Source organism: Entelurus aequoreus, linkage group LG28 (assembly GCF_033978785.1).
Source record: "Entelurus aequoreus isolate RoL-2023_Sb linkage group LG28, RoL_Eaeq_v1.1, whole genome shotgun sequence".
NCBI lineage: Eukaryota > Metazoa > Chordata > Actinopteri > Syngnathiformes > Syngnathidae > Entelurus > Entelurus aequoreus.
In genome coordinates this window covers 31,390,933-31,405,932 of record NC_084758.1, presented here as the reverse complement: position 1 = coordinate 31,405,932, position 15,000 = coordinate 31,390,933, and the positions used below count along the sequence as shown (strand labels likewise).

Sequence of the window (15,000 nt, the reverse complement as noted above, 5' to 3'; positions counted from 1 at the left end):
GCTTGGTCCCTTAGTTTCAGTGAAATGAACTTTAAATGCTCCAGGATACCAAAACATTTTGGACAATTCCATGCTCCCAACCTTGTGGGAACAGTTTGGAGCGGGCCCCTTCCTCTTCCAACATGACTGTGCACCAGAGCACACAGCAAGGTCCATAAAGACATGGATGACAGAGTCTGGCGTGGATGAACTTGACTGGCCTGCACAGAGTCCTGACCTGGACCCGATAGAACACATTTGGGATGAATTAGAACGGAGACTAAGAGCCAGGCCTTCTCCACCAACATCAGTGTGTGCACTGGAAGAAGGGTGGACAATTCCTATAAACAAACACTCTGCAACCTTGTGGACAGCCTTCCCAGAAAAGTTGAAGCTGTAATAGCTGCAAAAGGTGGACCCACATCATATTGAACCCTATGGGTTAGGAATGGGATGGCACTTCAAGTTCATAGGTGAGTCAGGGCAGGTGGCCAATACTTTTGGCAATATAGTGTAATCCAGGTTTAAGGCAACCCGTCTAGGCAGCGAACCAGTTTGGTGTGCGGTTTCCGAAGGCATGCTTTCGTCAAGCAGACCATCTGATGTGTCAGGTTACCATGGCAGCCCATCACAACGTCGGTTGACTGGAAAGTCCGTGACATATGAGTCACTTTCTCTCGACACTCGTCAAAGTGCGGGGTGACACATGGGCTCAAGTGGAGACATCTTGCCTCTCTGCTCATTTTGCCAGGACTGTAACTGAGACCACCTCGGGCGATATGTTCCTAAATCACGCCCATTGCACTCTCACCATTGGATGTTCTATTCAGACATTTTAGGCCGCTCTTCAAATTGGATCAAGCAGCTTCTGGTATTTGCGACTAAAAAGTGTGTCTGGCTGTCGGTCAGTCCAGGACTTTGATCCAGACCTCAATATCTTATTTGAAGCCCTGAATTATTTCTTTCACAGCCCAGAGGCCACGAACCATTTTTTTCCCTTGTTGTTTTCCCACTTCTCCAATCAATACTTCAGGCTCTGAAATGGATTTCACTGCTCCGTTACATGGCACCTTTTGGAAAAAAATAAATAAAATGGATTGCCAATAGCGGTTAGTTGCCAAAATTTACCACCAGAGCAACAACAAGGCGATGTATTGTGGTTATAAACATCATTTTCTGTAGGCATGTGCTGATAGCTCAAAATAACTGAACATGTCATGTTGTTTACATTTTGCAATGTCTTTGGGTATCAGCATTAGCATTTAGCTCAGAGGAACTTCAGCTTGGTAATAGAATTAGGCTCAAAGCAGTTAAGCATACTAGCTTTCTAGCATCTGCCTATCAACCTTATTCAGCATGTTTAGCGACAGTAAAGTCCGTTAAAGTACCAATGATTGTCACACACACACACATTAGGTGTGGGGAAAGTATTCTCTGCATTTGACCCATCCCCTTGTTCCACCCCCTGGGAGGTGAGGGGAGCAGTGAGCAGCAGCGGTGGTTGCGCCCGGGAATCATTTTCGGTGATTTAACCCCCAATTCCAACCCTTGATGCTGAGTGCCAAGCAGGGAGGTAATGGCTCCCATTTTTATAGTCTTGGGTATGACTCGTTAGTCTTTGGCATAATCCTGTTAGCATGGTCATATGACCATGTTATCCTGCCATTTACATTTATTTTCAAGTAATTCTTCTTTTTTGTTTTACTTGCTGACATTAGCAATTAATTGTCAAAAGTGTACATACACTTGTAAAGAACATAATGTCATGGCTGTCTTGAGTTTCCAATCAAAATCATTATTTTTTTGTGATAGAGTGATTGGAGCACATACTTGTTGGTCACAAAAAACATTCATGAAGTTTGCTTCTTTTATGAATTTATTATGGGTCTACTGAAAATGTGCTGGGTCAAAAGTATACATACAGCAATGTTAATATTTGCTTACATGTCCCTTGGCAAGTTTCACTGCAATAAGGCGCTTTTGGTAGCCATCCACAAGCTTCTGGCAAACTTCTGCTTGAATTTTTGACCACTCCTCTTGACAAAATTGGTGCAGTTCAGCTAAATGTGTTGGTTTTCTGACATGGACTTGTTTCTTCAGCATTGTCCACACGTTTAAGTCAGGACTTTGGGAAGGCCATTCTAAAACCTTCATTCTAGCCTAATTTAGCCATTCCTTTACCACTTTTGACATGTGTTTGGGGTCATTGTCCTGTTGGAACACCCAACTGCGCCCAAGACCCAACCTCCGGGCTGATGATTTTAGCTTGTCCTGAAGAATTTGGAGGTAATCCTCTTTTTTACATTGTCCCATTTACTCTCTGTAAAGCACCAGTTCTATTGGCAGCAGAACAGGCCCATAGCATAATACTACCACCACCATGCTTGACGGTAGGAATAGTGTTCCTGTGATTAAAGGCCTCACCTATTCTCCTCCAAACATATTGATGGGTATTGTGGCCAAACAGCTGCATTTTTGTTTCATCTGACCTTCTGGAGGAAAGTTCTGTGGTCAAATTTAAGACTTTAGCGACTTCCACCTGGCCCGTGGGCCCTAGTTTGGTCACCCCAGATCTAAGTAATTTTTCAAAATTCATATTTGATAGTTTAGTATGTTAGCATCGTTATTTTACCCTAATATACTGTGTTTTATACCTGCTGCTCACAGTAATGTTAATTAATTAGTAATTTTAATAATAACATAATAATAATAATAATAAACTAATTTTATCCTGCTAGCAATTGTGATGGCCTCAATGAGTAGAACCGATGTATATTCTTGTGGAAAGACCTAAACCCAGAGTGTGTATTTTTGGCAAATACCTTCATTAGAATGTTTGATATAAAGGAAGCCAAATATATAACCTATTAGTGCACATCGTCATGCACAAAGTGAGGTACTGTAGATACTTTCCAACACCCCAGATTCCCACACCTGCTCAAAATCACACGTTTGCTTCGAGGCAGATGGAGAGGGAAAAGGTTTCCCACCGCGCGCACGCGGCTGGGGGAATATTCCCTGCGATCGTTTTGAGTAATCCTTATGTAAATAGCATGCTTTGCCGGAAATATAGAATAAGGCAATAACCCCCGCAGGCGGATCCTAGCTAATCCTTATCCTCATTGTCTTCAGCTTACTGTCACTTTGGTGTCTAGCAGCAGCATTAGTGCTCGTGTTCAAAATATTCATTAGATTTTTTTGATTTTTCTTTTTTTTTTTGCTTCAGGCAAAATACAACATATGTTAGAAGTTCAGCACATATTTGACTAAGTTAATTAGACGTCAGTGTATCTTTCTTTACCAGTGCATTTATTAATTTGAAAAAAGGGGGAGTGGAGGGAATATTGTCTTCTGGGGATTAGTTTGCCCATATTATATTACACACGTCGGACTAGTGTGGACATAAGCATAAGATACATTATATTGCCAAACGTATTTGGCCACCCATCCAAATGATGAGAACCAGGTGTCCTAATCACTTGGCCTGGTGTATAAAACAAGCACTTAGGCATGGAGACTGTTTCTACAAATATTTGTGAAAGAATGGGCCGCTCTCAGTGATTTCCAGATGACATCTATTCAACAGACAAAAAGCAGGGAATCAGAAACAGAGTTCAATTTGGCTCTAAGGCACAGCCCCTATGCTCCTCTATTTATTTGGGAGGTCCCTGGTTACATCACTGAGGCTGCTTCTGAAGGAAAGGGGGTGTCATTTCAGCAGCCCCAGTTAGACACAATATATGATTATTCAGAAATACAAATGTGCTGACACTCGTGATATCGCCCTGTCTCCGCTTTGCCTGCGTCACGGTACTTTGATGTTCTGGACACAAACACTGATACGAGACGACTCGCAATCCAAGATTACAAGTTGTCCCTTTGCACAGATAGAAAAGTACAACTTCAGCACAATTGATAATAACTATAGCAACGGCCTTTAAGCATAAGAGTTGTGTGATAACTTAAACATAATTATTCTAACATCCATCTAAGACCATTTTCACCCCTTTAAATCATTCAAAAGCTTTGAGGTGGGTAAGCGCAACCCTTATAGTCAGGGAAATACGGTAAACAAAACACCGGCGGAAAGAGATAATCAGAAAAAAAATAAAAATAAATGAATGGGTGGTCTTCCGGAATTCCGCGTCCTTTCTGATTTCAATGTGTAAAGAGACCCAAAAAGTGTGTGCACGCCAACACTGCACAGTAAAGAATGTGTATGTCCTTTCCGTGCAATGATAAATGGTAAAGGGGTTATACTTGTATAGCGCTTTTCTACCTTTCTAAAACCTTCATTCTAGCCTGATTTAGCCATTCCTTTACCACTTTTGACGTGTGTTTGGAGTCATTGTCCTGTTGGAACCAACAACTGCGCCCAAGACCCAACCAATGATTTTAGGTTGTCGGGAAGAATTTGGAGGTAATCCTCCTTTTTCATTGTCCCATTCACACACACTGATGGCGGGAGCTGCCTTGCAAGGCCCTAACCACGATCAGGAGCAAGGGTGAATTGTCTCGCTCAAGGACACGGCAGACGTGACGAGGTTGGTAGTAGGTGGGGATCGAACCAGGAACCCTCAGGTTGCTGGCACGGCCACTCTCCCAACCGTGCCACGGTGTATGATGTATACCAGTGTCTCACAATGCGTTTGTATTGCACTTCAGCAGCTGACTAGACTTTGTTTGGGCTTGTATCATTTGTCTCCGGCGCCAAAGATAAATAGAGACACGTAGAAACGAGGAGCCGGAGCCCTTAAGTGGCCCGGTTGCCTTAAAAAAATAAATAAAAAAAACCGGAGGAATGCGAAGAAGAGGCTGGAGCTCGGTTGATCATCCCTGTCTCTGATACGTAATGACCCGGAGATAACATGTCTTTCCTCTCCTCCCACCGCCCGTGATGAATGCCGATTGAGCTCCTCTCAAATTCCTCTCCGCGCTTGAGAGGGCGGGGAATAAATAAAACGCCACACCGCCCGGCCTTGAACAAACACCACTTCCTCTTTTCAGGAGGTGAGGTCACGCGAGGCCGGCGTGCGCCGACGTCCACCTGAAGCCCCCCACACCCCCCGGTCATCTTTGATAGATTTTATTCATGCAAGAACCTCCCGCGTCTTGTCAGTTACCAAGCCCCCCCCCCCCCCCCCCCCCCCCCCGAAAATAATTTTCTGGCAGTGAAAGCAAGTCTGCAGCAGAAGTAAATCAGCCTGCCTGCAGGGCGAATGAGTTAGTCATGCTGCTTCTTGTTAGACAAGCTCCTCGAAAAACATCCTTGACACAGCAAATGGACCGACTACATACATGGAAATGTAGCTCGGCTAAGGAAAAAAAGTATGGATTTTTTTATTTCCATTTTTTTAATAGGATCCTACCAATCAGTATTAGGGTCACGCAGGGTGAAAGACATAACGTCACCCGAGTTGAAACTGAAATTATACGAGACTGGCGTAATAATGTGGGGAGAGTTCTATTTGTAGGCAAATCAATTCGGCATGTCAGTCGCAATCAAAAGTTTACATACACTTGTAAAGAACATAATGTCATGGCTGTCTTGAGTTTTCAATCATTTCTACAACTTTTTTGTGATAGAGTGATTGGAGCACATACTTGTTGGTCACAAAAAACATTCATGAAGTTTGCTTCTCTTATGCATTTATTATGGGTCTACTAGTTTAGTTTAATCTTTATTTGAAGGGACAATGTACAGAAACATTAACTTCAAAGACAGATATGTTCTGTACCAGATTATAGCTACATAGCTAATTTCCATCTGCAGTCCCTGGCTACCTAAATTAAAGGGATACAAAAATAATGCAATAAAATTATGACAATAAAATCATACACAAGTATTAAGAAAAAAGTCATAAAATGCCCTTTCATGGACACATACGTAATATACAATACAACCACACCTCATTTACATCATCACACAAAGACAATACATGCTTTTGTTCACATCTGTCATCATTTGTAAAAACAACCATGATTTTAACACACGCACCTCACAATTTACAATAAAAATGCTCTCATGGATAAATATAAAACACATTAGGTTGATGTGTCAAACATAATGCCCATCTTAGTGACCGTGTGAGCAGCTTTGATTGCTCCAAAGCCACTTTTTAACTTCAATTGTGAATGAAGAGTCATCTGTTAGACTTTTCAAGTTTGTTGTGAGGTCGTTCCATTCCTTTATGGCTTTATATGAAAAGGCTGATTGTGCAAAAGAGGTTTTACATCTGGGTACGCTACACTGCCCCCTGGTGGAGGCTCGTGTGTTTCTAGTTGTCACAGCAGATGTAAACTGGACAAAGTGCTTAAGTGGCGCTGGTGCCGTGTTATTTACTAGTTACTGAAAATGTGAGCAAATCTGCTGGGTCAAAAATGTGAGCAAATGTGCTGGGTCAAAAGTATACATACAGCAATGTTAATATTTGCTTACATGTCCCTTGGCAAGTTTCACTGCAATAAGGCGCTTTTGGTAGCCATCCACAAGCTTCTGCTGGAATTGTTGACCACTCCTCTTGACAAAATTGGTGCAGTTCAGCTAAATGTGTTGGTTTTCTGACATGGACTTGTTTCTTCAGCATTGTCCACGCGTTTAAGTCAGGACTTTGGACAGGCCATTCTAAAATCATATTGCTGGGTATTGTGGCCAAACAGCTCATTTTTTGTTCCATCTGACCACAGAACGTTCCTCCAGAAGGTCTTATCTTTGTCCATGTGGTGTCAGATGAAACAAAAATGGAGCTGTTTGGCCACAATACCCAGCAATATGTTTGGAGGAGTAAAGATGAGGTCTTTAACCCCAGGAACACCATGGCTACCGTCGAGCATGGTGGTGGTAGTATTATGCTCTGGGCCTGTTTTGCTGCCAATGGAACTGGTGCTTTACAGAGAGTAAATGGGACGATGAAAAAGGAGGATTACCTCCAAATTCTTCAGGACAAGCTAAAATCATCAGCAGTGAGAATTTTTTAAAAATAATTATGAGGAAAACATCCTAATGCATAGATGCAATTTTAATATTACTGTGAAAATATTGTATTAAGTAAATTAAAAAGTAGGATAAAAATGTTGATATTACAAAATCAGAGTACATATATTAACCGGTCTAAAATGCTAATGAAAAAAATTTACATTATTAATACAATAAACATATAACAACACATAATAAAAAGTAGATAATATAAATAATAAAGTCATAGTATTACATAAAATAACCTTTTTTACATGAGTTGTATTTCAATACTCCTAGGAAAAAGTCCAATTGAAATGTTAATATTGCAATCAAAATGTTATAATTTTAGGAAAATATATATATATTTTTATTTTAACTGATGACATTAACAATATAGTATGAAAAAATAAAAACAAAGTAATTTTTACAAGACAACATTTCTAACATTGCTCAAAATATGCTGTTTTGTTATGAGGGAAAAATGTTAAAAGTACAATTTTTCCTGTAAAAAAATAGTATTCTATAGTTAAAATTATTTATTCAATTAAATGAAAGAAATGTGATGTTTTAATTCAAGAAAAATATTTTAAGTTTAGAGGAGTTAAGTTTTATAAGAACAACTAATGTTTTGGTGATGTTTTTTGGCTGAGGATGTCTGAAAGGTGACATTTTAAGAGCCAGTTTGGCACTTGGCTCATCACGTAGACACTCTGTTTGTTTATTCAAGCTCTTGTCCTGTTTTCCCCGCATCCAGTCTGGCGTCAGTCATCCGGGGTCAGGTCCTCACCGGGGACGGAACACCGCTGATTGGAGTCAACGTGTCCTTTCTGCACTACCCCGAGTTCGGCTCCACGCTCACGCGACAAGACGGCATGTAAGTGAACGCACTCATCCATCAGCGGCGACCTTTGCCGCCGCACATAAACATGCTGGGGAAGTTGCATCAAGATTTGTGCAGAGATGTCCTGGTACGCGTCCCAAAATCGCTGCCAACATAGGAAAGTGCGGCCGATAACAATCGCTCATGCGAATGTCACAGCGGCGGAGGTCTGTTTAAAATGCATTGCATCAGGCCGCCGAGAATCAAGCGGGCTGCAGTGTAGTTTAAACAGCAGCTTTGCGTGCTGACTTCTTGTTTACGTTAGCTCACACCTGCAAAGACGTACGCACTCTGTGGACACAACAATAGGCACACATCGAAGAACATCCAGTAGATTAATTCTGCCTTCACAAAGACACTGTCAGACATCTGTTGTTATTATTATTAGTATTATTATTATTATTACAGTAAATGCTAAAAGACTAGACGTTATATGCATATATATTTGACTTTTTACAGTACTATTACTACTATTGGTAACACTTTAGTATGGGGAACATATTCACCATTAATTAATTAATTAATTAATTGTTAATTAATTAATTAACATGCAAAGTAGTAACATATTGGCTCCTAATTAGTCATTATTATAGTCCTCATGTGTCCAGGGACATATTTCCTGAGTTTATAAGCATAATATATATTTTTTAAAAAGGAAAAAAGATGTTGTGATGCTAAAAAACTATTGATGTAATCATAGTAGTATCGACTAGATACACTGCTGTACTTGGTATCATTACAGTGGATGTCAGGTGTAGATCCACCAATGGTGTTTGTTTACATTGTGACCCCGGTGAGTCAAATAGTCTTTTTACCCCCGCCCCCCAAAAAATACTGTATATATATATAAATATACGTAATAAACTAAGGGGGAAAAAAAGTACAGGCAAATATTGACAAAACTGAGCAATATTATGTTTGTAAAGGCAGACATTTTGACATATTTGGACCTCATTACGTTTCAGGGTTGTACTTTTTCGACGAAAAAAAGTACACAATAACGAGAAGCGTAGAGCTGCTGTCATGGAGCACAATAGTCTGAGGACCAGCATAATTCTGCACGTGTTCCGCCCTGCAAGGACGCTGATGAATGCTCGAGGGCGACCACACTTGGTCAGCGAGCAGAGCCGCCCGGTGCCTTGCGAGCAGCAGGCGACAGGGTCTACAGGGTCTACAGTGGTGGGGTCTTTGCAGCTGTGACGCTTGGCCAGAAACGAGATCTCTGCGGAGAGGAAGCTGTTTTAGGTCAGCTGCACAGCTTGACACAGTGTGTGTGTGTGTGTGTGTGTGTGTGTGTGTGTGTGTGTGTGTGTGTGTGTGTGTGTGTGTGTGTGTGTGTGTGTGTGTGTGTGTGTGTGTGTGTGTGTAAAGTCATGCAATGTCAGCGCACATATGCTTCACTCCCTCCAGGAGGCAGAGTATAAAGCAGGGGTGTCCAAACTTTTGGACTTCGGGGCCGCATTGGGCTAAAAAATGTGGTCGAGGGCCGAAAGCTCACTACATGTAAAGTGTATATATATATATATATGTGATATGTGTGTATATATATATATATATATTAGGGCTGCAACTAACGATTAATTTGATAATCGATTAATCTGTCGATTATTACTTTGATTAATGGATTAATAATCGGATAAAAGAGACAAACTACATTTCTATCCTTTCCAGTATTTTATTGAAAAAAACCAGCATACTGGCACCATACTTATTTTGATTATTGTTTCTCAGCTGTTTGTACATGTTTCAGTTTATAAATAAAGGTTTATTAAAAAAAATAAAAAAAAATAAAAACAAATAAATAAATAAATTGCCTCGATTTTAATCGATTAGTTGTTGCATTCCTAATATATATATTTATTTTATATATACATAGATATATATATATATATATATATATATATATATATATATATATTTGTTTATTTATTTATGTATTTATATATATATATATATGTATATATACATATATATATATATATATATATATATATATATATATATATACATATATATATATATATATATATATATATATATATATATATATATATATATATATATATATATATATATATATATATATATATATATATATATATATATATATATATCTCTGTCTGTATGTGTCTGCGTGTGTGTATATATGTATGTATGTATGTATGTATGTGTATATAGGTACATATATGTATATGTGTGTATATGTATATGTCTCTGTCTCTATATATATGTGTGTGTGTGTGCGTGTATATGTGTGTGTGTGTATATATATATATATATATATATATATATATATATATATATATATATATATATATAAAGTATATATATTAATATGATGGATATACAATTAATACAATTGGATATTAAGAGTATGTCAAAATTAGCTTTCCACCTTGTTTATTTCCTTAAAGTTTTGCAATCAAACAGAAATATCAAGCAGTTAAAATGCCCCAAACATGGATAAGTGTGGAGTGTTATGCATTTTGCCCATCATGCTTCGTAATAGATTTAAATAGGTGCAATTTTAAATCCTTTTGTCGTACATGAATGTTTTTTTCTTTTATCATGTCCACAAGCCTCAGTGAGCAGGTCATCTTATATGTGACCATGTCTGTTGACATTTTGTGTTGGTTGGATAGTTGGTTTTTTTGTGACTAGGGAAGGTTGTTAGCATTGGGTCATACATGTGAATGCTGTGCAAACTACAATTTAAAGCATGATTATAAGGTCATTGTTGGCCACTGGACGGGACAATATATACAGGTATACAACGCTTACACACACACACACACACACACACACACTGAGAAGCACTTCAAAGTCTCGTCCTTCATTTCCAAACCAGTAAATTCTCCCTGCATGAGGCAGGACTAATTAAAGCCGCCTCGGCAGAAAAGACAACTCTAAAAACCAAAAAAAGCCTCTTTTTTTTTTCCCTCCCTGAAGCAGCAAGGCCGGTCAAACGAGAGCAATAAATTGGATTGGGTGAATGATGAGAACATAAAAAGGCTGGTCCGAGGGGAATGATGCGTCTTATAAGAAGTACAATCATTATTATTCATTTTTGTCTTAGACTTCAGAAGCCTTGCCTGCACAACATATCTCAGCCATGTTCAAAGTGCGCCTTTTTCGGCCCACAGCTTGTTTTTGAGTGTGAAAATGATTTAAACTACTAATGATATGTATATTAAACTCACTGGATGTGGATGTTTTGCATATATTCTTTTTGTGCACGAAGGAACAAGAACGTTCCCCAAAGTGTTCCCAATAAGTTATGAGCATAGAATTGTGCAAAATGTTTTAAAGTAAGATTCTAGGGACAACAAAAGACTCCAGTCCAGCCCCGGAGAGTTGATTGATTTTAGAGATGCAATGATATAACAATTTTGATACCACGGTTATGGTGACCAGAATTATTGCGGTATTGTTGAAGGAGCTCAGAAAATAATTTTTGTTTCATCTGACCACATAGCTTTCCTCTAGAAGGGCAATAAGGCACTTTTGGTAGCCATCCACAAGCTTCTGCTTGAATGTTTGACCACAAAATTGATGCAAGTCAGCTAAATGTGTTGGTTTTCTGACATGGACTTGTTTCTTCAGCATTGTCCACACGTTTAAGTCAGGACTTTGGGAAGGCCATTCTAAAACCTTAATTCCAGCCTGATTTAGCCATTCCTTTACCACTTTTGATGTGTGTTTGGGATCATTGTCACTCAGAGTTGCATTGCAAAATTACATAGAATAAATGTGTTTATTTTGTTTAGAATTCAGATGGGATTTGATTTGGTGCGCGGCATATATTTGCTGTGCGCAGAGGACGCTTGAGCAGTGCGCAATTGCGCAGGCGCGCACCTTAGAGGGAACGTTGATCATAAAGATTTACCGTAATTTCCGGACTATAAGCCGCACCTGACTATAAGCCGCACCAGCTAAATTTAGGGGAAAATACAGATTGCTCCATATATAAGCCGCACCCGACTATAAGCCGCAGGGTTTTGATGTGTAATTAGCGTAGCATATAGGGGTTCCTGCTACCACGGAGGGGATTGTCGGGACAGAGATGACTGTTTGGGTCCCATTTATTAACAATAAATCTTTCAATCATTCAATCAAACTTTCACATCTTTGACATGGCGAACAGCATTCGTGCAGAGTACAAATAATACAACGGTGCAAAGTAATACAAAGTGCTCGCCTGTACGTTATCAAAATAACCAGCCTACCGGTATATGAAAAGTCAGTCTTTAATCATTGTGTCATCGTCTTCCTCCTGCGTACTAAAACCACCGAAATCCTCTTCGTCGGTGTCGGAGAAGAACAGGCCGTAAATAAGCCGCACCCTTGTATAAGCCGCAGGGACCAGAACGAGGGGAAAAAGTAGCGGCTTATAGTCCGGAAATTACGGTAATATGGCAGACACGGTTTAAAGAATTTGAAGATTTTCAAAATAAAGGTGCGTTCCAGTTATCTAAACTGGAGCATGATTGTATTTGATACAGTTTTTGATCGGGACCTCATTCAATTATCGTATTTCTTTCAAATGTCCCAAGGTTTGACCTGCTGGCAAACGGCGGTGCCTCGCTGACCCTGGCGTACGAGCGAGCCCCGTTCCCCTCGCTGCGGCGCACCGTGTGGATCCCCTGGAACGTCTTCCACGTGATGGACACGGTGGTGATGAAGCGGGAGGGGAACGACATTCCCGGCTGCTACCTGACGGGCCTGAGCAGGCCCGACCCGCTCGTCCTGGCCACGCCCCTCTCCACCTTGTACAAGTCGTCTCCGGAGGACAGCCCCATCGTGCCGGAGACTCAGGTGTTTATCGCCATACATCCCATATTATATTTTATATCCAAAATCTATCATTAATCTGCAATTGAATACGTTCAAAAAATTATTTTATGTGTGCCTGTAGCTTTAATGCTGATAAGCTGCGATACGTCTCTTTTCGACTGATATCCACTTTTTACATGCACACTGCAACATTAGACACCATGTATCACATTCTGTACAACAACATAACATTTAAGGAGTGCGACAATAAGACACAACACAAGCAAAGCTAATTTTCCGGACTGTAGGGCGCACCGGATTATAAGGCGCACTGCCGATGAATGGTATATTTTTGATCTTTTTTTATATACAAGGCGCACCAGATTATAGGGCGCATTAAAGGAGTCTTATATTTTTTGTTTTCTAAATGTAAAAACATGAGCAGCTTACAAGTTGAAAAACTTATTCGGGTGTTACCATTTAGTGGTCAATTGTACGGAATATGTACTTCACTGTGCAACCTACTAATAAAAGTCTCAATCAATCAAAAAGCATCTCCTCATCCGGAAACAACAACACCGGAAACGTGTCCTGTGAAAAAATGTCCGACCGGAACTCTGTAATAACTAAAGTTCCTTGGGTGAATAATGTATACTCATGTTTTAGCGCTTTCATGGCGAGTTTACTGACAGATATACAGTAAGTAGAAACTTTACACTACTTTATATTAGAAATGGCAACAGTGGAGGATGAATGTCACATAACAAGAAGATAGAGAAAAAGAAGCTTATCGACTTCGGTGTCGGTACAGACTACAAAGGCGGACTCGCACAATTTTTCAGGATTCATGCAGATCCCAAATACAGATCAGCAGGTACCTGAAGTTACCAAAGTCGTACTAAAAAATGTTGATAGATATTTGAGCGCCGTGTGTATTGTTCTATATTTTCAATGGAACATATAAAATGTTGGTGTTGATTATTTGAGTCATATTGCCATCATAGTGCAGTCTATACGTATCTCTTATGTTTGACTGTCATCTACTGGTCACACTTATCATTACACCACGTACCAAATAAAAAAATGTCGATGTCGGTAAGCAAAACCAGAATTATTCTGTACATTAGGCGCACCGGGTTAAAAGGCGCACTGTTGAGTTTTGACAGAAAAAAAATATTTTAAGTGTGTCTTATAGTCCGGAAAATACGGTATTAATTTTCCTGTTATATCTCACATTCTATATTGTGTTGTGGAAAAAAAAAATGTCATAAACGTTGCCTAATTCATTGAAAAAAAAAAAAATGCACCGAATTATAGGGCACATTAAAGAAGTCATATTATTTTTATGATTTATTTTCTAAATGTAAAAGACTTCCTTGTGGTCTACATAACATGTAATGGTGGTTCTTTGGTCAAAATGTTGCATAGACGATGTTTTACACATCATCTTCACGTCGCTTTCTGACAGTCGCTTCCGGATGCGCCGTTTTGTGGGCGGTCTTATTTACATGGCTCACACTCACTAAGTTTCCGTTTCATACCGTCACACGTCATGACATTATTGCGATGATTTTGAAACCGCGATATCGACAATACCGTTACATCCTGAAACAAGTTGAATTGAGTTGTATGCGCTGCTCTGCTAACCCTTGGTGCCCTCGTAAACTATCAGAAATCACAAAATGCCCTAACTTTAACAACTATATTGCTACAATAATTAATATTTAAATAAAGGAAAATAACACGAGCAAGGAGCTGGAGGGAAAGCAGCAGACAGAGGGAGAACAAAGGGGACGGGGTTTGTATGTTCGTGGCTTGAAAATTAAATTGTCGATTTTCCATAAGTGTGAGCGCCATTAATTAACTCCTCGCATTACAAATAGTATTTTAATTGTTTTTTTGTCTAAACCAACAGAGATTCCTTCTTTCTTTAGACTTTGCTGTGTTGAGTTTTTGGGAGTTTTTTATATCGAGTTGGCAAAATGAACAAAAGTTGTCATAAGGCGATAAAACACCTGAAAAAAAAAGGCACAGGCGCGAAAGCACTGAGGTGTGACACCTGTGTGAAGTAGGTAGATAAATGACACATTATGTTACTGCATATGTCAGCAGACTAATTAGGAGTCTTTGTTTGTTTACTTACTAATAAAAGACAAGTTGTCTAGTATGTTCACTTCTTTATTTAAGAACAAACTTGCAATAAGAAACATATGTTTAATGTACCCTAATATTTTTTGTTAAAATAAAGCCAATAATGCAATTTTTTGTAGTGCCCTTTATTTAGAAAAGTATCGAAAAGTACCGAAATACATGTTGGTACCGGTACCAAAATATTGGTATCGGGACAACACTAGAGCTCATTAAGAAAAACCGCAGGTGTAAAGTAGTTCTCACTGTTCATGTTCCGTCA

General features: G+C 39.4%; 1 protein-coding gene across 1 annotated transcript in view; it reads left to right on the top strand.

The window, feature by feature from the left end:
* The window catches only part of si:dkey-237h12.3 (teneurin-3), a 581,230-nt gene that overhangs the window by 428,894 nt on the left and 137,336 nt on the right, over positions 1-15,000 (top strand). Inside the window, 2 exon segments of the mRNA XM_062039678.1 lie at positions 7,692-7,811; positions 12,371-12,632. Of these exon segments, the coding sequence (XP_061895662.1) occupies positions 7,692-7,811; positions 12,371-12,632 (382 nt within the window).